The sequence below is a fragment of the Lissotriton vulgaris genome, chromosome 8, assembly GCF_964263255.1.
Source record: "Lissotriton vulgaris chromosome 8, aLisVul1.2, whole genome shotgun sequence".
NCBI lineage: Eukaryota > Metazoa > Chordata > Amphibia > Caudata > Salamandridae > Lissotriton > Lissotriton vulgaris.
In genome coordinates, this window is record NC_141696.1 from 372,929,242 (window position 1) to 372,954,447 (window position 25,206).

At 45.6% G+C, this 25,206-nt stretch overlaps 1 protein-coding gene across 3 annotated transcripts in view; it reads right to left on the reverse strand.

Annotated features, from left to right (window-relative positions):
• The window catches only part of SYTL5 (synaptotagmin like 5), a 1,215,112-nt gene that overhangs the window by 19,892 nt on the left and 1,170,014 nt on the right, over nt 1-25,206 (reverse strand). For all 3 annotated transcript variants that reach the window (XM_086934158.1, XM_086934159.1, XM_086934156.1), the window contains 3 exons: nt 18,967-19,128; nt 14,106-14,214; nt 4,360-4,498 (listed from right to left, as the gene is read on the reverse strand). In XM_086934158.1, coding sequence (XP_086790284.1) covers nt 4,360-4,498; nt 14,106-14,214; nt 18,967-19,128 — 410 coding nt within the window. The remainder of the gene's footprint in view (nt 1-4,359; nt 4,499-14,105; nt 14,215-18,966; nt 19,129-25,206) is intronic.

Sequence of the window (25,206 nt, forward strand, 5' to 3'; positions counted from 1 at the left end):
TGTGTAGATGGGGCACCCCCGAGCCTTGCTGGAGCTGGGTCGCGCTTGCGACGCAACTCCAGCAATGCGCCACATTTCCGGCACAGATGCGTGTTGCATCTGTGCCATTTTTGCACCATGAGTGGCGTAGCTGTGGCGCACTGTGGCGCACATTAACTGGCGCATCCCTGGGGATGCGCCAGTTAACATAAATCTGCCCCGTAATGTACAAATGTATTTTTCAGTAGCAAAGGATGCCATTTGTAAAATCACTGGGTTTTTACGTGCAAAATACTTTCTATTATTACCAGAGGTCCTTTTGCAAGTCGGAAAAGGTTTTATGCCTAGTAAAAGGGCTTTTATGATGCTTTCTGAATCATAAATGGAAGGGGAAGTGAAAGGGGTTTCCCTCGCCTATTTGCACTTTAGAAAGTGTGATATGCGTCGGCTTGGAGACCACAGTTATGGTCACCAACCATTGACCAGATTCTGATACCTCAAAGGGAATGGTATCTGATTCGAAAAGACAAAGCTGTTCTGGGAATAGCTTCCCCTTAGAGAATCACATTGTGCAGCCTTGAGGGGAGTAGGCAGTGTTCAAGAGGACAGACAAAAGGTGATGGGAGAAAGGCGTGCAAATAGTCTAACCAGAGGCAATCACTTGGGGTTATGGTCCAACCCATTGTTTATTTGCCCATTATGCTATCTGAGATTTGACCAACCCATGTACAAATCAGCAGTGGTTCTGCTCCAGGCCCTTAGAAATGAGGGTGCTCATATTTATCCTAATGGCTGACTATTCTAAGGATGAAATCTCATTTCTTTCTATATAGTGATCTTTTATCGTTGGTCAGAGATGGATATGCCGCTGGCAGTGCGACACGGAGGGGAGCATGGGCGGGACAGCGCCCTATTCCCACACGTCGGGCGAACGTAGCCTGCAGCGCGCCCCCCACAGTCTAAATACCTCTGCCTGGCACAGTAGGGTGCCCGAGCCAAGATCCTGGAGCCGAGGGGGTTCCATGAAACAGCGTCGGCGCCCCGTTAGTCCTTCGGGCGGTCGGGGGCCTGAACCGACCGGGGGTGTGCCTCATCTCCCCGCCCTGACAGGGGGGGCGGGAGTCTAACGAAATAAAGTGATAATGTACTGCACCGTCTGAGCATCGCCTCGCCGTGCAAGATGGCTCCTTGGGCATGCGGGTCAGCGAGAGGCTGCCGCATTGGATCGCCTGTAAGATGACCCACCTACCAGTAGCTGTGTTGTACGTAATAAACCTGCATCACTGCTTTCCCACAAATATGTCTCATGGTTTCCTTGGTATGTCAGTGTAATGTGCGCAGGGCGGAGTAAGCACTGATGGTGTGGGCACTATGCGTTCGAACACAGACGGTACATCCTTTTTTGTGTCCTGACATTTCTTTTTACATGAGTCAAGAATAATTGAGAAATCAGGCACAATGAGCGATTCATGATGGTGGACTCTTCCAGCAGTTTCTTGCAATGTTTAGGTTGGTTTCAGAGCCAACTTCCACCTTGATATAGTGACGCATAAATAGCCATTTAACTCCCGTAACAGTGTCTGCCTTTTCAAGATGTCTTCTCAGCTTTCGTAAAGTATTCCAACTGATTGCTACTCAACCCTTTTCCTTTTTCAAGTTCTTTTTCAAACGGTATAAGTAGTTATACCAAATATAGTGTTTCGGTAGAAGGTGCTCATCACGGAAATTGTCCTTCCAGTTTGTGAAGAGCATTCCTGAGTGAATCAAATTAGCATTGTTTGGATATTTAGGCGGTCCTTGACTCTCAGTAACTTTGCAACTATGAAATATATCAATATGATATCAATAAATAATCAAGGATTTAGAACTCCATGGTTTATGCAAGAATGGCAATCGTGTAACTTTCAAGCTGGCTGATGCCTCTTCTCAATACATACACCCCATGGAAAATGAAAAATGTGGTTCCTTTTAATGAACACACTGATCAATGTAAGCCTCTTTGCTTTGTTCAGTGTTACATGCAATTTTCACAGAACTATTGTTTCAAGTAATGCTTAAATCACAACTTGAAATTAATTAAAATGCGATTTTCGGTAGGTCGCCAGGGAGAAAGATAACGCAATGCCATTTCCTGTAATATCATATGTCAGGCTAATTAGGAGCCAGCAAGATATAATTGCTGTCCTTTCTTTTTTCAGTGAAACCAGAGGACATCGAAATTTGCATTTTCCTTGTGGTTGCTCAGCAAATTAAAACACGTCTTTTTGAGGCTGTAATTTTGAAAAACTAAAATGGTGGTAACCATGTGAAAACCTCATCAGGCTCACCTTGGCAAACCTAGATTTTCTTCAGATGTTCTTGATACTATATTACATCTGTGCCTGTACTCAGAGATGAAATTTTACCCTCGAGTAGCTAAGAAACACTTATAGTTGGTGCATGAAAGCGAAGAATGGTCAGAGGTCATGGCAAGTTGAGAACTATTATTGAGACTCAGGTAGAACCGGCTGTCATATGGGCAACGGACCAGAGATACTGGCGATGCCAAAGGCTTGTATGGCACAAATCCAAGAAGGAGTGCAAAGATGGAGAACATGAATAGTGCAAATCTGAGAGCCCAGTGAAAGAATACATCTTTATTGCTCATTGCTTTGAGGAAAACCCCATGAACCAGGGAGACTTGTCTGCCTTCTGTGCCACACCAGTGGATGCAAAGTAGATAATGACACGCCCACCAAGTAGGTGGAAGTCGAATGATATAGTTGGCCTCTACTGATATGGCCAGAAGGCTGACCACCTACCACGGTCTAAATGACCCGTATGTTGACACACAAAATCATCATCCTGAATGGGTGCATGTGGTAGTTGATCCAGATCCTTCAAATGTCCAGATAAGTTCAAAATAGTGGTGAAAGTACAAGATGACTTAGTTATGGGGAGGGAGAGAGGAACCTAGAGACCTCTGCCTAAAGTACAGAGAAGGGCTTTAGAGGTGCAATTCCCACTGTGATGTGCAGATAACACTGCTCCAACCACCTTGCCCAGCCATCTTGGAAAGTAGAGAATCGACCCAAAAGTTACACTCAAATGCAAAACATGGAGAAATAGAGAGAACTGTTACACAATTTAGGACACCTTATGCTGGGACAAACTACTCATCTAAGCAAAATTAAGGTCCTGTAACTATAGATGACTTGCATAGATCAAGAAGTATAGTTTAGCAATCATAAATACTTACGTTGAATCATACAAGGGAAGGGAGTGAGGCAAACAGCAAGAATGAAAACAATTCAGGACACACATAGATACTTTAAAGTAGGCGGAACAAGCAAATAATTGTATGGGATTCAATCCAAATTTATGGAGCAAAAGCAACGCCCATCCATTTTCCCCAACACATCCATTTGTGTGATATAGAATGGGTTAGGGGACACACATTTCCACGTTCATGAAATAGAAAGATGTTTGCACCTTGAAGCACTTGAGGACAATGATTCTAGAGCTCTTGCTAAATACATATACTCCACTTTTTATCTTGAACATGATTTTGCACATGTAATAGTAATTTGACAAAGAAAAAGGCGTCAATAAATAACCTATCAAAAGAAATAGATGTGCGTGGTTTGTTGCTCTTTCATGGATCTCCAGCACAGCTCCCTATCTGAGGCCCCGCACATCAGTAGAGGCATGGACTGGTGGTATCTTGGTAGTCTGTTGACATGTCCCACATGTCCCCTCACCAAGAACCTTGGAGACGAGCATTAACCTCCTCCCTCCAAGGACACCAAATACAAGATGGTGGCCGCAGGGTGCTTGTTGGCCTGTGGCCTGAATAGCAGCTGTGGTAATGGAGTTACACCCACTCCCCATTTTCTAATAGCAGCTAGTGTGATACAGAATGTAACAACTGGAATTTTCACTATGGCAAATCATGAAGCAAACTGATTTCACATGACCTTTGCTGTTTGCCTAATAAGAAATTGAAAAAATACAATCCTCCCACTGTCCATATAGAAAATGTGGGACTATGAGAAACAAATATCTCAAAATAAATAGCTGCTATTTAAAGTTAATATAAAAAATTCTAAAATTAACCAAATTCGTCACTGAAGAGAAAATAACTAGTTTTAGGTAGATGTTCACTAAATCCAAAGGCTTTCTGCAGTCACTCAAAGTAAAGGGAGCCATGAGTTGCTCCATTCTGTATGCTGTGGTGGTCTGAAGCAAAATGTGAATGACAATTTAACAGACCAATGAATGAATGAAGTCTGCTGACCAAAAGCCCAAATTTCGTATGGATTTTTTGGAAAACAGTTTTGTGATACAGCTAAAGATGTCTCAAAGGACAGGCCTAAAAAGCAAAGGTGTAGAAATTCTTACCCTTTCACAAATGTGTCTGAAGTTCCCCCAGATTTTACAGCTGTCAAATTTTTGGCCTCCTTTATATGAACTTCAAGCACTCCTCCACTTGGCAATGGAGCACTACTTTTCTTCAGCGATTTCTTGAAGCTCCTTTTCCCTAAAAAGAATGAGAGAAGTAGCTCATGATTGATGATCAGCATGCAGTCATCATTTGTGTTTAACCAACCATTGTTTATTTCGCTGACAGCAACTTATTTTATATAAACACTTTATCCAACTAATATAATTGTTATGTCACCACTGGCTATTTACATAGTGCTCACCCCAAGAAGGAATTGACTCCTGGTGGTATGGAATGTGGGTGGTTCTGAGTTCCCTGTGTGAGGTTCTGTTCGAATTTCATTTGGCAGTTGCTGCCGGGTGCTGGATCCGATAAGTGAATAAAGCAAATGTTCCTTTACGCCATGTATGGAGCCTCTTTTTAGTGGAGATGAGCTATCGGCTTCGGCATCCCTTGCTGTGCCTCATTCCTGCTGTGCCCTGTGTCCTGCTCTTCCGAGTGTGGCATGTCGTCCTGCTTCGAGTGTGGTGACCCGGCAATTTGAAGTTGGGTGTTGCTGTAATAGTGATGTGGCGCACAGAGGGGGGTGAGTTCAGTGGAGTCTCAAACCCCACAGACCATCATGTCAGTGAGAGTGGCGTTGTGGAGATATCCTCCATGATTGTGGGCCACACAAAAGAAGCCCAACAGCTTCTATGATAGTTGTGAATAATAGAGGTATTAACTTCTCTGCAGATTCTGGTTCCCCTTTCACGCTGATTAATGTGAAGGATTTGGTAGATTGGGGGACATTCAAGTGCACCAGTCATTCATAAAATGTTTGCAAATGGGGGCAAGAGGGTAGAGGGCATGGGTAAATTTGATGCCAACTTGGAATTTGATGGCCTGTGCACATTGTCAACGAAGGTGCAAATGTGTTATGTTGGGATGAGTAAGGGGGACTTGTAATTGTTTTGGACCCAAATCATCCTGACATGGCATTATCTAAATCCGGGCTTGAATTTAAGGAGGTCTATTTTGCACAACAAACAACAAACCTCCCCAATTCAAGCCCGGATTTAAAGGCTGGTGATTGGCTCAGGGAATTTAATGAGGAATTTTTCAGCACTGCATAATTCTCAAAGATGATGCACAAGCGGTGGCTCATAAGTGCCTCTATGCTTGCGGGTGAATTGAAACTCAAATTAGAGAGATTGTGTCCTAATGTTGTAATTGAGCCCACTTAGGGGTTGGAATGGTTGACCCTTCATTGTTCTGGCACGCAAGGATGACAAGTGTCTGGGACTTTGGGGCTGATTACGATGGCAGTTAACCCTCCACCGACAGGCTGTCAGTTACATCGTGTGGCCATTTCCCACCTGCCATAATATAATGGCTGGTGGGACCGTGGTGGTTGGAAACACTGACTGCCATGCACCCGACGGGCTCCTTGAGCCTGCCGGTGCTGCGGTGGCCCACGTATTCCCATATATGGCAGTGGTGCCTACCAGGCACCACCAGTGGGATTACGATCCCATCCCTGCCAGCCTATCCATGGTGGCTCACCCGCCATAAAAAGGCTGGCGGAGATTGACTTTGGGAGCCCGTAGCAGGCCCCCCTTTAACCTGGGCACTTCAGTTTTGGGGGCCACCATTTCCCTGCACCATGTGTCAGGCATCGCATGGTCCCTGTCACGTAGGAGAGATATCTAAAAAGTGTTTTTTTAACATGGCGGCGGGTACTGCAGCCAGCAGCAATCACCACAATATTAAAGTATGGCACTTGTGGCCGCCGTGGTGGCAGCGGCATTGTAATACAACCTGTGGGACCGCCGCCTTGTAGGCGGGTTATCCAAATCCCCGAGACGATGGCGGACGGACTTTGTGTGGATTTTAGAGATCTAAATTTGAATATTTGGTGTATGGATGGCTAACTTCTGCCTAACATCAATGAGATGCTGGCAAATTTGGGTGATGCTCGTTTCTTCACTTCTTTAGATGTCTCTTCAGCTTACCACCTCACATAATTCATTACGTCTGAGGGTGCATATTGCTATGTCCATATGGCCTGAAGTGAAGTTTTTGGACAACATAAATTAAGGAGCAATTATAAAAATTTTCAGGGAAGTATTCTTAGGATAGGGATTCCCTGAAGAATGAGTGACTGAAAATGCATGCAGCTTGAATCCAGGGAAATGGAAATCATTTCCTGAACAAAATTGGCATAAAACACATTCTAACTTCATTATTATATCAACCCCGTAGCAATGGTTTAGTTGAAAGAGTCATTAAGGACCAGTTGCAACTGGCTCTTATCAATGGGTTGCATTGGAAGGAGGGGATTGAGGATATGCATGTGGGCCGTGAGAACATCCCCTCACGTAAGTACAGGAATATCCACATTTACATTTCTAAGGGGTATGATTGCAGCCACCAAACTAAACAAAGATTAGATATCCAGAAAAAGCCATTGGTTAGGAAAAAGTGGATGTAAGAACTACAATGCAGAGCAAATATAGTACTGTGAATAATCAACACTGAAACTTATTTGTTCAGATTACGGAATGGGTAAGGATCAAGAGGCCTGGTTTTGTTCGCATGGGTTTGTGAAGGTTTTCTGCACCAATTGATGTGAAGGAGGTGAAAGATCACGTGGTTGTGTTGGAAAACGGCAAAACATGGAACAAGTGCTTTGTCTCCATGGTGGATTATGTTACTTACCCGGTAAGCATCTGTTTGTATAATGTAGTGCTGAAGATTCACATGCTCTGCATACTCCTGCCACCTAGTGTAGGGTCCAAAGTTGTGCAAGTGGTTTTTCTTCGAAGACGTCTTTCAATTCATGAGACTGAGTGACTCTTCCTCTAGGTGATACTGTGCATAGGCATTGACTCCTTTGTTAGATTGTTTTCCTGCAGGCGGGTGGGAAAGGAGTATAGAGTGTGTGTAAGAACAAAGATGTCCATGCTAAATGTAAAAGTATCCTGTAAAAGTATGTAACGTAACTACAACTGCCACAAGTGTCTGTGGAGAAGGGAGGGCGCATGTGAATTAACAGCACTACATGCCATAAACAGATGATTAATGGGCAAGTAACATAATCCATTTGTCGGCATGTGTGGCTGTAGATACACATGCTTTGCATAGACTGTAAAGCAGTCCCTCATCAGAAACCATTTTACGAGCTAACCTGTAGGAGTTGCAGTTGTTTGAAAAAGGGCACGTAGCACTGTCTGACCTACACTGGCTTGTTGGCATGCTAAACATCCACACAATACTGTTTGGTAAATGTGTATGGGGTAGACCATGTAGCTAATTTACAATTGTCGGCTACAGAAATATTTCCTAAAAAGGCCATAGGAGCTCCTTTTTTATGAGATGAGTGTGCTCCAGGAGTGACTGGTAATGTTCTTTTGGCCTTACTGTAGCAAGTTTGAAAACATTTGACTATCCATCTGGCTATGCCTGATTTGAATATAGTATTGACTTTATGAGGTGGAGAAAAGGCTACAAAGAGTTTCTTTGTGTTCCTCAAAGTTGCAGTTTTATCTATGTAAAACATGAATTCTCTTTTTTGTCTAGGATATGAAGAGCTCTTTCTGCTATAAAATCAGGGTTAGGGAAAAACACTGGGAGCTCAATGGATTGATTGATATGAAACTGAGAGACTACCTTAGGTAGGAAGTTAGGATTAGTATGAAGAACCAGTTTGTCTCTATGCATTTTGAAGAATAGTTCCTCCAAGGTTAGAGCCTGGAGCTCACTAACACGTCTGTGTGCAGTCATGGCAACTAAGAATGCCACTTCAATGAAAGAAAAGGAAGGGCCCATGAGTAAAGAGGTTCAAAGGGGGGACCCATGAGTCTGGTTAGAAAAATGTTGAGGTTCCAAAAGGGTGCTGGAAGAACCCGAGTAGGAATGACTCTTTTGAGACCTTCCAAAAAAGACTTAATGACTGGTATTTTGAACAGTGAGAGTTTTTCTGTCTGTTTTGGAGGTATGCAGCCATTACATCAAGGTGTAACCTAATGGAAGAGTAGGCTAAATTCGCCTTTTGCAAATGAAGTAGGTAGCAGATAATGTCTTGCACCTTTGCTTTCACTGGCAATAGTAAATTAAATGTTTCCATTTTGCAGCATAACATGATCTGGTTGTGCGTTTGTGTGCTTGTTTAAGAATGTCCGTACAATCTTCAGGTTATCAAGATGTCAAAACTCTGCGACTTCAGGAGCTAAATTGCTGAATTGACAGCTTTGGGGTATGGATGTCTGATTTGTCCTTGAATCTGAGTGAGAAAGGGGATCTTCTCATGAGGAACCACTGAGAGATCTAGTAGTGTTGTGAACTAGGACTCGAGTGGCCAAGTGAGAGCTACTAGGATCATGGTGTGAGATGTTTGCCTGAGTCGCCAAACCAAAAAATGAATGAGGGGTAGGTGGAAAAACATAGGCAAATATCCCTGACCAACTCACCCATAGTGCATTGCCCTTGGATAGTGTGGGTACCTAGAGGCAATGTTTGGGCATTTTATGTTTTCGTCTGTTGCAAAAAGGTCTATTTGAAGAAAACTGCATTTTTGAAAGTAGGTAAGGAGGACTTGTGGGTGGAGTACCACTCATGGGCCTGTTGCTGCACACTGCTGTGAAGGTCTGCAAAATTGTTGTCTACTCCTGGCAGATATTTCGCCACAAGATGAATGTGGTGTTGAAGAACCCAGTTCCATATGGTGTGAGATAGAAGTGACAGTTAAGAGGACCCCCCCCCCTCTCTTTTTGTAAATAATACATGTCTGTCTTATTGTCCATCCAGACTAGGACAACCTTGTGAGGCAGATGAGGAAGGAAAGCTTTTAGTGCTAGGAAGATTGACTGAAACTCCAAGTAGTTGATGTGTAAGGATTGACGTTTGGTATCCCACAGACCTTGTACTGTGAGGTCTTGTAGAAGGGCACCCCAACCCGTCTCTGATGTATCTGTTGTGAGAGTGAAGTAGGTAACAGGATCTAGAAAAGGGCGTCCTTGTAGCAGATTGTTGGTGTTCCATCACTGCAGAGAATGGTAAGTGCGGCGGTCTTTCGTCACTAGATCCTCAAGGTGACCCTGTGATTGAGACCAAGGGGGAGCTAGACATTGCTGCAGGGGACCCTTGTGCAACCTCATGTGGGGAACTATGACAATACAAGAGGCCATCATTCCTAGCAGATGACTGACTGTCCGAACTGTGAGAGTTCAGTTTGGATTGAACTGAGGTAGAGTTACCTGAAAGTTCTGAATTCGAGTGGGATTGGGATAGGCTAGTCCTAGCTGTTGGTTAAGCATTGCCCCTAAGTAAGGTTGAATTTGGAGAGGTTGAAGGAGAGACTTTGAAACGTTTATTGTGAACCCTAGTCTGTGCAGTAGATTCACTGGCTTTGATGAGCCAATCATCCAGGTTTGGAAATGCATGAATGTTTTGTCTGCGCAGATGTGCTGCAACTACTGCCAAGCATTTTTTGAAAACTTGAGGTGCTGTGGTCACCTCAAATGGTAGAAATTTGAATTGGTAATGCTTACTTGCTATAACAAATCTGAGGTATTGTGCATGGTATTTTGGTCCATGAAAATAGGTGTCCTTGAGGTTCGGTGTTGCCATAAAGTTGCCCTGTTGAAGAAGTGGAATAACATCCTGTAGAGTAACCATATGGACATGTTTTGACAGGATATACTGGTTATGGGGTCAGCAATTTAAGATTGGTCTTAGAGACCCTTCTTTTTTAGGAAAGAGAAAATATAGAGAGTATGCCCCTAATCCCTGCTGTTGAAGTGGAACAGGTTCCATAGCTCCTTTGTGAAGGAGAGCTTTCACTTCTTGTTTTAGAAGTGTTAGATTATCTTGTGACTACCTGTAAGTGCAAGGTGAGATATTGGTTGGTGTAGAAATGAACTCCAGATGATAGCAATGTTGGATAACGGCTAGATCCATTGGTCCGTGGTGATGGATTCCCAGACTGGGTGAAATATCGTAGTCTGCTCCCGACAGGTGTGGAGTGGTTGGGAGGGAAGGATTGGGTATTCACTGCTTGGCAGTGGATGTTGCTACATTTGTGGAGGCACCCCTGCTCCTTCACTTTTTGTTTCCCCCTCTAAAGGGACCTGTAAAGTAGCCCTTACTGTAGACAGATTGACCTTGTTTTTGTAGGGAGGTGGAGGCGTCTGAAGAGGTAGATTTGAATGCATCCTGTAGCCTGGTAAACGAAAGGACCTTCTGGAGACTTTGGTTTGCAATGCTCCAATGTCTTTAGCTGTGATGGTTGTATGACATTACCATGCACGTCTTTTCCATGCCTTTTTAACCATGCCCACCATTATCACGCATGTACATACATTAACATTAAAAGTACACTTACCTCACAACCAACAACCATACACACTTCCACCATGCATACCATTTCTCTTTTTATGCTTTAAGATTGTATAGTAAACTTACCTGTACACAGCATTCTCTGCTCCGATCCTCCGTACTGCTTCAATATGCTCTATTTTCTGTAAAAAGAGACATTCAAGCCCATACGTCCTGGAATTTTTGTAGACAGTGAAAATGGACTATAGCAGTGACACAATATATGCCACTCTGGTTTGAAACCAGAACACATAAGCCATGCATATTGTCTTAGGAGCTCCCTGGTATTGACAGCACTAGCAGCTGTATCCACTGAATCAAGCGTTCATCGGATGGAGTTGTTGGTGATGGCCTGGCCTTCTGTGACAATTTGTTGTCCACTTTTCCGGCTTTCCTCTGGGAGGTATATTGTAACAGTTCGTTCCTCCATCTCATCCCAATGGGCTCTGTACACCAATAATTAGTTTACTGTGCTGCAACTCATTTCCCAACTCCATCTATGTGCTTGCTTTTCTTTTCAAGTGGTGGAGTGTCTCCAGTGCCTGGCTATTAGCTCTTTTACAAGCAGCTGTGGCAACTATGGTGTCAGGTGGGACATGCTCCCGGATAAAAGAGTGGGTCAGAAGGAGCTGCCCTATATGTTTTGTCCACTGGTGGGGTAATACCTCAGGTTTGGAATGGTTCTTTAAAAATGCCATCTACATGGCTGTTCATGCCAGAATGCATTGGTAAATACTGTGTGTCCCTATGTGTGGAAGAAAGGGTGTCAAACAAAAAATCCTGCTTCAGGGATTCTTTGTGAAGCTCAAGATTGTGACATGCAGATGCCCTAGCAATGAGTTGTTGGAAAGAAGTGGCATCTTCTGGAGGGGAGGGACGAGCCAAATACAGATCCGGATTGTTGGGGTAAGGGGATCAGTGTTGAATGTATCCAATGGGTCAGGATGCCCTAATGGCACCTGTTACCACCCATCATCTGTACCTGGTGACCCTGGAGGTGTATCATCAAGTGGGCCATGTTTTGGAGATGTAGAAGGTGAAGGAGGGGGTGGAGATGGTGGTGGTGGAGGAGGAGGCTGATGTGTAGGACTGGTGGCTTTGGCCTTCATCTTCCTCTTTTGAGGGATAGCGCTTTCCAGTGCTTCTTGGATGAACAGCTTCTTCTTTGGTGGTGGAGAAGCAAGGATCTGTCCTGTCCCTTCCTGGAACTGAATTTTCTGTTGTTGAATGTCCATTTTTGCAAGAATGGGTTCAACCGAACACATGGAAGCAGATAAAGATTGACAGGTTTTCTGCTTTGTAATTTTCAGATCTGAGGTTTTGGTGTGGAAGAGAGTTTTTTAGTCGGCTCCATGGTTGAAGTTGTTGGTTGCCGGCTCGATCCCAATGGTCAATCTTGGTCTGAAGAGGTCGGTGCCGAAGGCTTGGCCTTGTTATCAGTTTTTTTGCTGTGTCCAAGGGTGGGACGTCTGAAACAATCTTTCGGATCCAACCACGGCCCAAAGGTATTGGTGGTCCGACCACCTCTGTATGAAGATGTTTGGAGGCATGCTTGTGTGCTGGAGCAGGGTCAGGGGTAATTGTACTCAGGCACTGACCAGATGGGAGGCTATGTAACTCCATATATATTTTGACATCCGAGTCAGAGCTTTCTTCCGGGGAGAAGACGCCTTGTGCATCATCCGAAGCTGGCTCCTCCTGGGCATGTTCCTTGCCAGAAATGTCAGGGTGTCATCTCTGCTTCTGTGAGACATTTCCAAGTGATACACCCTTCAGTCATAAAGGGTTTTCTTTGACTGAAAAGACTTACACGGGTCACAGTCGGCCTCACAATGGTCCGGCAAAAGACACAAGTTGCACATGAAATGTTGGTCTGTGTGCGGATATTTCACGTGGCAGCGGGGGCAAAATCTTAAAGGTATGCATTGCATTAGAAAGACATCCTCAATGGAAACTAGTGCATACTGGAATAGGCCCGAGATGCTGCACCCCAAAGGGAGGTCGGTTAAAGCCCAAACTGCCGAAATTCAATAGCAGGGCAGAACTGAAAAGCACGATTGAAACAATTCCGTGGAAGACAGTAAAAAGAACTGGAGAGTCCTACCGAACAGAGTCAATTCAAGGACCAGAGGCCCACACGTGCGAAACCGAGGGCGAAGAGAAAACAATCTAACAAAGGAGTTGATGCCCATACAAAGTCTCACCGAGAGGAGCAGTCATCCAGTCTCGTGACTGGAAAGACTTCTTCGAATAAAAACAACTTGCAGAACTGCGGACCCAAAACTAGATGACAGGAGTATGCAGAGCAGGTGTATCTAAAGCCACACGTCATTGAACAAATTATTAATTCATTTCATTTTTGTGAAGGAAGAGGGGGTTGTTGGGTTATGTACTTGCCTGGGGGTGCAATGGAATGGTGGGTGGTATGGAATGTGGATAGTTATGAGTTCCCTGCATGGAGTGAGGTTTTGTGTGAGGTTAATTTGGCAGTTGCAGCCAGGCGGTGAAGCCGATATGTGAATAAAACACATGCTTCTTACAGCTGTGTCTAGACCTTTCTTTCCCCTAATCATGGGAACTCATTTTGTAGACCTCATAATGATGAACGTCTATGTATGCTTTCCAAATTTTAAACATTTGACCATCACCTTCATCCCAGTGAGCTAATTTTACAAGCTTACAGGTTAATATAAAAGGAACATATAATGCATTTTGTAGTACTAAGTCCATCAAAACAACTATTGTCAACTTTTTTGAATGAGTTACATTTCCTAGTCATATTTTTAACAAATATGACAAAGTAATGCAAAGCAATGAATTTAAATAAGGTCTCTAGAATCAGGTAATTTTTATTCATGTATATATGCTTCAGGTTCTTTAGGTAACCTGCATTTGTGAGAATGTGTCATGGGTATCCCACTCAAAGCAAGGATTTCTAATGTTAATGTTTGTGCAGATCAGGATCACTGATTGTGGTCCATATTACAAATACTGCTGTGGGTGTGCAACAGGTGTTTGCGACCACTTTTGCACACCAGGGAACCATGTTGATGTAGAGGGAGGGAGTACAGATGCCCCTCTAGCCAAGCTATAAGGACATCACAGAACAATATGTGATCACAAGGGGGTGTTCCCTAATTTGCTTGGCTGGAGTGGCCCCATACAAATGAGAGAATGGCTCTGCACCTACACTGCATTACAGGTGCAGGTAAACAGAAACTGTGTGCTAAATAGAAGGCGGTGCAAAGTGAGCGCAGCCTGAAAGTGGCACCATGGAAGAAGGGAGTGGTGTCCCAGTACCTCCCAAGGCTTCTCCTCGCATTATACCAATTGGGATGCACTTTACCTTGTGATTGGTCAAGTGGAAGAGTAAGGTTCTTCTCCGGGGGACGGTAATGTAAACTGAGGGTCAGCTCTCCTTTATACTGAGGAATGACATCAGCTGGAACATCCACCTGAGAAAACAGAGAGAAGAAAAACAGCTTGACATGGCAGATGAGCTCAATATTTCTTATATTTATATAGCGCTTAGACCAAACAGTATTTAGATGCTTGTTGGTTGAGACCTTTGAAATCCCTTTCATTTGTATGGTGCTGTATGTTAGGTACCATGAAGTTTGCATCTCAATATGAACATATTTATATAAATAACACATTTCAAAATGAAGGGCACTGAAAGCAGTATGCAGGATGTATGCAGATCAGTGCAACACCAGGAATCACCCTGTGCCTTTAACTTAGATCATGCTACCTACAACTATTTGTCTCATAGTAAAACAGTGATAAAATGATACATATAAATAAATAATGCACTGGTGCACAATTTTCTGCCTTGCACCAATGCAGGTACCCTTGCCCTGTGGTGCAAGAGTACCTGCTTTGTAGAAAAGATTATATCTGTACAGGAAAGGACAGCGTCCTGCACAAAAACAATGCTTAGAGGATTTTTCCTCTGTCTATGTGTGCTGCAGATTGCAGCACACATAGAAAGGGGAAAAACAAGCACAAAGGTTTTACTGAAAGCTGTGGGTTCTGGTTAAGGATGGAGGGTATAAAAACGGTTATGATAGGGGTTTGCATTAGGAGAAGGGACAGAAGAAGACCTCTTAACAATCCTGCTGTGTGGGACATACAGGAGATAACAGAAGGGATTGTTCGCCCCCAAGAACCCTCAGCAGCCAAGAACACCTTATTCCCCAACTAGTAGTGCACAAGGAGGTGTGTTTACAGAGTGGTAGAGAAAGGGGGTGCACCACAAAGACCTCTCAGCAACCCCGCAGTGTGGGACTTACTGAAGATAACAGGAGGGGTAGTTGGCCCACATGGACAAGTCCCACACAGCGTGATTGCTTGGAGGTCTTCGGAGTTCACGCCCCCTTTCTCCACCACTCTGGTTGGGGGTGGAGTTCCCTTGGCTCCAGAGGGTCCTTGGGGCACAATAAGACCTCCTGTTACCTCCAGTAAGGCCCACACAGTGGAATTGCTGAGAGGTCTTTGGAGGCCAAGCCCCCTTTCTCCATCACTCCTCCTGGCGCACTGCTGGCTGGGGGAAGAAATTCCCTTGGCTCCAGTGGGTCCTTGGGGGACAACTACCACTCCTGTTACCTCCAGTAAGTCCTACATAGTGGGATTGCTGAGAGATCTTTGTAAGACACACCCCCTTTTTCCACTACTCTGCAAACACACCTCCTGGCACACTACTGATGGGGGAATGAAGTCCACTTCACTCCTGAGGGTCCTTGGGGCTCAACTACCCAATCTGTTACCTCCAATATGGCTCAAATAGCTGGATTGCTAAGAGACTTCTGGAGGCCATATCCCCGTACTCCACCACTCTGCAAATGCACCTCTTGGTGCACTACTGGTTGGGGGAAGAAGTCCACTTTAGTCCTGAGGCCCTCAGGAGGTGAGTTCGCAGAGTGGTGGTTAATGGGGATGTGGCCTCCAAAGAACTTTCAGAATTCCTGCTGTGTGGGACTTACTGGAGGCAACAAGAGGGCTTGTTGGCCCCCAAGTACCCTCTGGAGCCAAGGGGACTTCATTGTTCAACCGATAGTCCAGGAGGTGTGTTTGCAGAGTGGTGGGGAAAGGGGTGGGCCTCCAGTGCCTTGTCGTGTTTTTTTTCTTCTTTCTTATTTTCTTCTTTTGAGGGAGGGGGTTGCTTTGGCCCCCTAGACCTGGACCATTTTAGGCCCAGGGACTCTATCCCCAGGGACCAGGCCTTTTTCAATGGGTGAGGGGTCCGCACGGTCCCCCGCCTTGGGCCGATTTCGGCCCGGGTACACCAACGCCCGTGGCCCAGCCTTTTCATTTTTTTTTTTAAAGGGAGGTTGGTCACACTGCCCCCCTCCTGGACCAGTTTCAACCTCGGGCACCCCAGCCCCGAGGGCCCGGCCTGTAGTGTGGGTGCCCTGGTCCCACCCAGGGCACCCACTTTTTAAAGTAGGGGACCGTGGGGGAGCCTCAAGGATCCTGCAGTCCCTGACTGTTCGCCCCCTCATGTTGGTGCCAGCATTGCTTTTACACATAACCTGCAGCCTCCTGTGTGTAAAACCAATTCTGCTTCCCTTCTAGTAAGTGAGAGCATTTAATGCCCTTGCTTGGCAAGAGTTGTGCTCCAGCCAAGCCATAGCAAACTGCAATTACCCAATGGTGGGCATGCCAGGACATTGCAGAAGCAAGCCCAGGGGGGCAGCGGTCACCAGGGCCAACTAGGGCTCCAAGAGGGGGCCGCACAGCCACCCTCCAATCTTCTAATTTGCCCCGTGGACGTGGCATCCCCGGGGCTGCACAGTGGCAGCGCGGACCCCATGCATTTTTTTAATTAAAGCCCTGGGGAGGTGGCGGCCTGCAGGGGCGTCTATGAGGCTCCCTGCGTCAATTTACAATAAAGCATCCAGGAGGTGGGAGTTCCTGGGGCTGGAGGGGGTCCAAGAGGCCCCCCCATTTAAAACAAAATAAGCCCCAGGGAGGTGGCGGTCCCCAGGGCAGCGGGAAGGCCATATGGGCCTCTCCCGCAATAATATTTTAAGAAGCCCTGGGGAGGTGGTGGTTCCTGGGGCATAATAAGTCCCAGGAGGGGGGTGTGCTCCCCCTCTTTTTTCCATAACCCCACCAGGACCTGGCCCACCCGGGGGGCGATAATGAAAGAAGCAAGGAAGCCCGCACTTCATTTTAATTTGTTTTACATTGTGGGCCTGATCCGCAGATCCTGGGTTCACAGTGAGACCACCCTTCCCTCAAGAAGCCTAGGGGGTCAGGGTGTTTCTACCCTTCCCCCTTTCTTTTTATGTGAAAAAAAGAAATTTGTCGGACTCAGTTCAACCAAGTACCAAGATGCCTGGCAACCCTTCCTTGTTGAAATGTTGGCAGCTGATCAAATTTCAGTAGGGTTTCGGTAGTATCTATATTTATAAATTTAAATATCTCTGAAACTGCAGAGTGGATTTACACCATATCACAAAAAGCATGCTTTCTGGACCATACATCTAGCTTTCTGCCAAATTTGGTGTAATTCCGTTCAGTGGTTCAGACTGTGGTTGTGTTAAAAAAAGGAAAAATCCCCATAGACATGACATGGGGAAAACGAGTTTTGGGACCCCCTCTATTTTCTCAGCCCCAGCTTGATGGATCACCACGAAACTTTCAACAGAGCAGCTGATATAAAAAGGGGACGTTTTTAGAAAATGTTGTGAAAATTGGTCAAGCGGCGCCAAAGTGTATGGCAAAACGAAAAACGTTTTTCCTATGGAAACTGTGTTCCTAACTATAACTACCCACTGGCGACCCCCAGTAGGGGAGGAGAGAAGGAGGTGAATGTGTGTGTGTGTCTGTCTGTCTGCCTATCTCTCTGGCTGTATGGAAAGCATGAGAAACAACAGACATTATACAAAAATACTGTGCCTATAGTTGTTCACCAGGAGGTATTATCCATTAGATGAAGAGACTACTGGGCAATAAAATGTGGCAATTGGCTCATTTTATAGCACGTCTAGATCACTCTTTCCCAACTTGTGGGTCGCAATTCATTGGTGGGTTGTGAGATCATTTTTGGTGGGTTGCAAAAGTCAGAGCAATAAATAGAGATGTGACAGAGCTCAAATGGCAGACTGATTTAATGCAAAGTGAGAAGAGATTTTAAAGTGAATTATGTGACAATGTAGGATGTTGCATTTCTACAATATTTAAAAATCTATAAATAAACTGTATGCATCCATCAGTCAAGTAGGTTTAAAGAGATCAAAAAAACTCAAGACACTTGGGGATGGACAAAGGATAAATATTCACACAAATCTGGTTCCCACAGAGTATCATTTTTGTGCTGTATAGGTTTATCAGTATAACTCAGTATAACTGTATGTCTGTTCAAATGTAGTGCCCATTTTAATGGAAAATGTGCTACCTGTAAATCACGATGCGCTACCACGCAATGCTTTAGTTACATAAAAAAATCACACTGCCTCATGTCAATCAAAGGGAGATGGACCGTGAAAGTTGGTTGGTATAAAAAGTGGGTGGCAGTTCTAAAATGTTTGGGAACCACTGGTCTAGATAATTTTAGCATGTGCTTGCTTCATGGGAGCGCAGGTACAATGGTATTATATGGAGAACTGAAGCTATCCAGTTAGGTTCAGTAGGGGGTAGGGGGTATATCCCTAGTGTCCTTCTAATTGAGTGTAAAACTTGGAAAGAACTATCACTGCCCTCCGCTGACAAAACCACCAAATTTAGATTAGCTGAAGATGTCTGTAAATCTGGATATTTTGTCCCACTGTGTTCGCTGGCTGTGCAACACTGAATCAGTGAGGCAAGTCGGCGGGTTCACGTTTATAAGAAGCAGGCTCTCAAGAAAATCCACTCTGGATTGCCTATCTATAAAGAGTAGTGTGGTCTAGAAATTGATGAAATCAGGCATTGGGCTATGGTTCTTGGATCAGTGACACATGGCACAATTTGCAGTAGACTTTGGCATGCCGCAACCCAGTTTACCCCAGCCGAAGCCTGCAGCTCAGCGCATAACAAAGCCCATCATTGTTTTAACACCATGTCATTACTATCTGGATCACTTCTGGTACTGCAGCAAGAGTATGCAGTGTTACAAACCACAACCCTGCCAATTTACACCATAGTTACCTGCTGACACAACTGATCACACCCACGTCCTGTAAACATATTTTCTTCATTAACAAGCAAAAGCAAAATCTTACCTTAGGTTGAAGCTTGAACCATTCATCCGATCGGTTTTCGAAGTTCCAGGAGTCGAGGGCAATTTCCACCTCCCCTAAGAAGCTGTTGCGGCCAAACCGGTCACTGTGCCAGACAGTGAGCTGCAGAGTTCTGGTCTCCAACTGAGTGTGGCTGATGACATACTGTGAAATAGAGGGATCAAAATGTGATTTTTTTTTTATTGAGAAAATAATACAATATTAGCGAAAAACAAAGATATAAACCGAGGTGAACACATTTCTTTAATGGCAAGAATTGTTTCTGTTGCACCCCTCACTACAAACTACAATCCAGAAAATTATATAATTACAGAAAATGTAGAGAACGCCAGAGGTTTCTTGTCTAGCTCTTGGAAAGTACTTTTATTTTGAAACATGTATTAATTACTCCTGGAAATCCCATGGTGCGAATTACGGAATATATATTACAAATTTAAATATTTATACATACATATGGAAGCAGAGCATGTGCAGGTTTTCGTGGTTGTGTAGGTTTCAGTTCCAAAAAACGAACTATGAGGACTGGTTTAAAGTGTCCCCCCGTCCCTATAAAGTGTAAACAATTACCAAGTTCATTATGCAACTTGTAGAAAAATATGTGCGGGTGATGGTAGTAAAATGTTTCTGTTAGAAATGGGATTTCTGGTTGGCTTGCGCCTAAGCCAAGCAGAAACCACCACTCTAGTCAGGGCAAGGGAGTTACACACCAAAGATAACCCCTGCTCACCCCCTTGGTAGCTTGGCATGAGCAGTCAGGCTTATCTCCGCTGCAATGTGTAAAGCGTTTGGGCAACACACACACACAGCAGCAACACACTAGGCACACTACAAAGGAAACTTCACACAACGTTATATCAAAAATAGCCTTTGTATTCTCTTAAACACTTTAGAATGATAATCACACATATACATAGTGCAAACTGGCACTAGGCAATATTCACAGGGGATTATATAAAGGACTAGGCCAATCGGGCCCGGTAGGAACCATCAGAACAGGTAAGTAAATATAAAACACAACCAGTAACTACTGGTACGATAATGACCTCAGCATTATTACATCAGGCATAAAACACAATAGGTCCAAACCTCCTAATCATAAATACATTACACATTAGGTATCACCAGCAAAAGCACATTTTGTCTGATTCAAAATTAGGCCAGAACATTGCGCATAAATATACTAAGCAAAAACAAGGTATGCAGTCACTGTAGGCATGAACATTTATGCATTGGTCATCACGTTAGGGCCTGGCGCCCTACCAACACTCTCCACTGACCCCAGGCCAACTGGCCTTTTCTAGGGCTCCAGTGCCCTATGTACAGCAAAGTCAGGGCTCTGAGGGTTACCTCGCAAAGGGCTCCCTGGCTTCCTCAGTAGCAAACACGAAGTGTGCACTGGGCTGGGGCCTGGGGTGCTTCTCACCCGTTTTCTCATTGACAAAAATGCCCCCAAACGTCGCAGCTGCCCTCTGTCAGGCGGGGCAGCTGTGGAAATGAGGCCTGGCACAACTTTACCCATTAGGCCCCTCTGGGACTCTGAAAATGATTTGGCCTAAACGTCGCAGTTGCCCACTGTCCGGCAGGGCAGCTGTGGCACAAGTGGCCACTGGCACTAACTGTGCCTTGGGGGCGAGCACCAACAAATGCCCCCGTTACATCCCTCACCGTTGGAGTGGCCCGCTCTCCTGCGGGACCAGTCAGGCACGATAATGTGCCTCGCACTGCCCCCAGCCTCTCCTCCCTCGCCACCACTCACGGGCTCTCTGCTGCGACGGTCCCAGGCGCCTGGGATCATCGTGGACTCTTCTCCTCAATTGGATCAGGCTGTATGGGGAGACCGCGGTCGAACCCCATCTCCTGCCGTCAATCTCTGTAGGGATCCGGGTGCTGGTGAGCTGGCGCACGGGTCCAGTCTCGTCGATGCAGGCCCACAGGACGTTCTCTGTTCCACACGGGGAGGTCCTGCCCACAACCAGGCGAGGAGCCTGACTTAATGGCCGGCTGGATGCTTCTCCGGGTCACTGCTCATGTAGCGGTGGCCCTTCGGCAACAAGCAAATGCGGGGTGGGCACCCGATTCAGAACGAGGCTCAATTGCGGGGTGGGCACCCGCCTCCAAACAAAACGGAGATGCAGGGTGGGCACCCGCATTCAAAACCACTCACAAAGCAGGGTAGGCTCCCGCCGGCAAGGCTGCACGAACACTGGGTGGGCTCCTGACACTCAATGCAGCATAAATATCCAAAAGCACACCGCAATGCGGGGTAGGCTCCCGTTCCCCTTCAGCAGCGGCAGTGCGGGGTGGGCTCCCGCTCTGCTGCAGAAGCGCCATAAATGCTGTGGAATCCCATGTCGCAGCCCAGTGCTGCTGGTCAAAAACAGAAGCGCTCTCCTCAGCAGTAGGAAGGTAGCGCTCCACGAGGTGCTAGCTCCAAGGCAAAGGTCAGGGGGCACAAGGCTGGGCTCAGGCAGGCCAGCACACAGGGCCCTCCAGTAGGGAAGCAGACCCTTGTGGCAGTTCCTCCTGGAGCCCTGCAGCAGCAGCCCCCAGCGTCAGAACAAGCATAGGAACCAGGTCAAAATCATGGGGTCAGAGCCCCTATCTTTATACCACTTTTCCCCTTTGGCTGCAAAGCACAGGGCTTGGGGAAACCAGTTCCAACTGGTTCTGGAGCACTCTGTTTACCAGGCTCCTCTTCCCTATTGTTAGGTGGGGGCTCCTCATCAGACACACCACAGGGGGGCAGAGCCAGCATTCACTAGGGCAGGTACCATCCTATTCAGGGACTTCTCCTCCCACCACTCCAAATGCAGATGTCCCATTCAGCCTAGCACTGACTCACCCTGCCCCTCCTGGAGCCACACACACCTCCCAGCCCCTGTCACTCAAAAGCAAGACATGCAATTCACAACAGCCAGGCAGACACACTGCACACAGAAATGCCAACTTCTAAAAGTGGCATTTCTAAAATAGTTATAATAAATATGCGCACACCATTGCACAGCATTTATTATTGCTATTTCAAACATACCAAACTTGACCACGCTGCACCTCTCATTTCAGAAACTACCACTGAAACGCTGATCAGGGAATCCCCAATGCATTCCTATGGGAGGGCAGCCCCACAGTATTGAGACACCAAAATAGCTGTTTGTCACTATCAAGACATGTCACACACTTAAGGTACATGTCCTATCTTTTACCTACAATGCACCCAGCCCATAGGGCTAGCTAAGGCCTACCTTAGGGGTGACTGACAGGTAGTAAAAGGGGGGTCACAGACACGGCACACACTTCAGGTGCCACGTCACAGCGGCAGAAACACTGCACGCGCAGGCCCAGCAATGGCAGAGGCCTGGGATAGGATTGAAAGGCTACTTTGCTGGGTGGCGCAATCAGCGCTGCAAGCCCACCAGTAGCATTTAATTTACCAGTCCTGGGAATCTGAGATACCACTTTACAAGGGACTGACAGGTAAATTAAATAGGCCAAACAGGTGTAGACCAATCTAACCATATTGAACACAGAGAGCGCACGCACTTTACACTGGACAGCAGTGCTAAAGTGCCCAGGTTCTAAAACCACCAACACCATGTCAGAAAAAAAACTAGGAGAGAGGCAAAAAGTTTAGGGATGATCCTGCAAAAAGGGCCAAGTCCAACAGTTTCTTATGAACATGTAGTGGGAATTGCTGAATGCCGGTGTTGCCAGATACCAAGGCTACCTAGTCTCAGTGGCGGCAGGTATCCATGAGGAATGGTGAGGTGGGCAAATGAGGGGTGGATAAAAAATTAAATAAAACCCACTTACCTGCAACACATCCTCCTCCTCACTGCTCCTCTTCCTCCTGCAGTCTGGTATTCAGCTCGGGCCCCATCGAAGTTCCTTAACCAATCCTGGTGCTGCTCTCATGCTGCATGAGAGCAGCACCAGGATTGGAGGGAGCAACTGCTCTCAGTGCTCCCAAGAGCACTGGAGACCTGCACTTGACCTAACCCAGTTGTTTTAAGAGAGGTGGGTTAGAAGGCTCCAAGTGCGCAATTTTGGCTGGCTATTGCAAGACGGCCAGCCAAATGGACTTTGAAACGAAGTATCCGTTAGCCCACCTTTCTCCCTGCTGCTGCTTTCAGTAAGCCCCGCCGGTCCTGACTCTTGGTTCTGGACGGGCAGATGAAAAATAAAATGTTAATAAATTAACTTTATTACCATTTTATTTTTCATCTCTGGGGTTTAGGGGTATTTTGGTTAGTGGGGCGACGTTCTTCCACTCTCACAGAGGAGCCGTCCCTGCCTTGTTTCGATTCCATCTCATGCCTCTTTCTTCCACTAACCTACAATTTCTGTCTCTTTATCTTAATCTTTTAAATTCATTTTAATCCAAGCTTTGTTTTGCTGTGATTTTTTTCCTATCAATTGCTTTTTCTTTCTTTCTCCTCTTTTTATCTGTAGCTCTCTTTTTATGCTGATCAAAGTCTGATGATGAAAATAACTCCAGATCCCCAAACGGCAACCACCTGCACAAATTATGCAGCACAATGTCTCAATGTTCAGAAACATTTACTTTTATCCAATGTTTTATCATCCTGTTAATCGTAGTGAACATGGATTCTACAACAGTACATGCACTCTCGATTTAAGTCAAATACCACTCATAGTGGCTACAAGTTGCAAATATATTCTTTAAAGGAGCCATCCAGTGAAGAGAATAAAATAGTTAATAGATGCCTTTACCAATTTCGCATCACTTACAATCAACAACAAACTAGGATTCTCGAATTTTGCTTTGTTTGATGACATCTGTTTTGGTTTTGAGACACACTGGGGATATGTACAAGCCACTATTGCAACCACAACGTCACCTATATTGAAGATTGTGGTGACGATAGGGGCTGGCCTTATGTACAAGGCAGCGTGCCACTTAACATGACTTAATGCTGCCTTGTACATAAGTCCCCCTTTCACGCTATGATTACCGTGAAAGGGGTGGGCACTGGGTGTTGGGGCATGAGTTCCACCACAACACCATGGCATGCATAAGAGGCAGCACTAAAATAAAGACCAGGTAAAAACTGGTCTTAAGTTGGCGAAATAAGAAGAAATGCATTATTTCTCCTTTTTTTTGCTTTTTCCATGTGTGATGCCTAGTGCAACTCGGGTCATTGTCAGGGAATGTTGTTTGAGCTTCCGAACCACTGATGGAATTAGCGGGAGAGGTGGAAAAGCACAAGCACATTTTCCTGACCAGTTCATCCTTGGCACATTGCCTTTGGACAATGGATGAGGATACCTGGACTCAAAGTTTGGGCATTTTGCGTCGAGGTGTGTGCCGAACAGGTCTATTTCTGGGTAGCAAAACATTTGGAAGAATGGGAGGAGAACTTGAGGATGTAGTTCCCATTCATGGATCTGTTGTCTTTGACGACAGCAGATCTGCAATTTGGCCCATCTCCAGATGCTTTGAGCTAGTTGTGAAAGCTGTAGAGAGAGTGTCCCCCCCTGTTTCTGTATGCAGTACATTGCTGTCATTTTTTCTGTACGAACTAGGACAGCTTTGCCTACTAGATGCAGTTCAAAAGCTTTTAATGCTCGAAAAATTGCTAATAGCTCCGGATGATTTATGTGGAGTTGTTTTTGTTGTGGGGTCCACATGCCCTGAATGGTATGTTTTTGAAGATGCGCTCCCCAACCAGTGAGCGATGCATCTGCTGTTAGCACTATCTGTGGAACAGGGTCAACAAATGGCCACCCCTTGGAAAGTTTTGTGTATTCCACCTAAGCATGGGTGAATTTTGCAAATCTGGCGTTCGCAAATTTGCATATTTGCGAACTCGCAATCCGCAAAATCCGCGAATTTGCGGATTTTTTTGTGTTCGCAAGGGTTTCTGCCAGTTCGCGAGGGTTTTGTACCAGTTCGCAATTGCGAACTTACTTGTCGGCTCGCAACGGTCGCGACTTTGTTGTTTCTACGTCTGGTTCATCATCACAGGTTCACAGCACCCTCTGTTTCACCACTGCCACACTCTGATTCACCCATGCCACCCTCTGGTACATCACTGCCACCCTCTGATTCATCACTGTAGATTATGGGGGGGGAAAGCAAGCACACCTGCCCTGCTTCAACTGACATGAATTAATTTGGGGTTGATTAATGTGTCACTGAATTTAAACTTCCTGTCTGGCACCTGCTTCCTTATCTGTAATTTGCTTTCTGTTGCAGTGCAA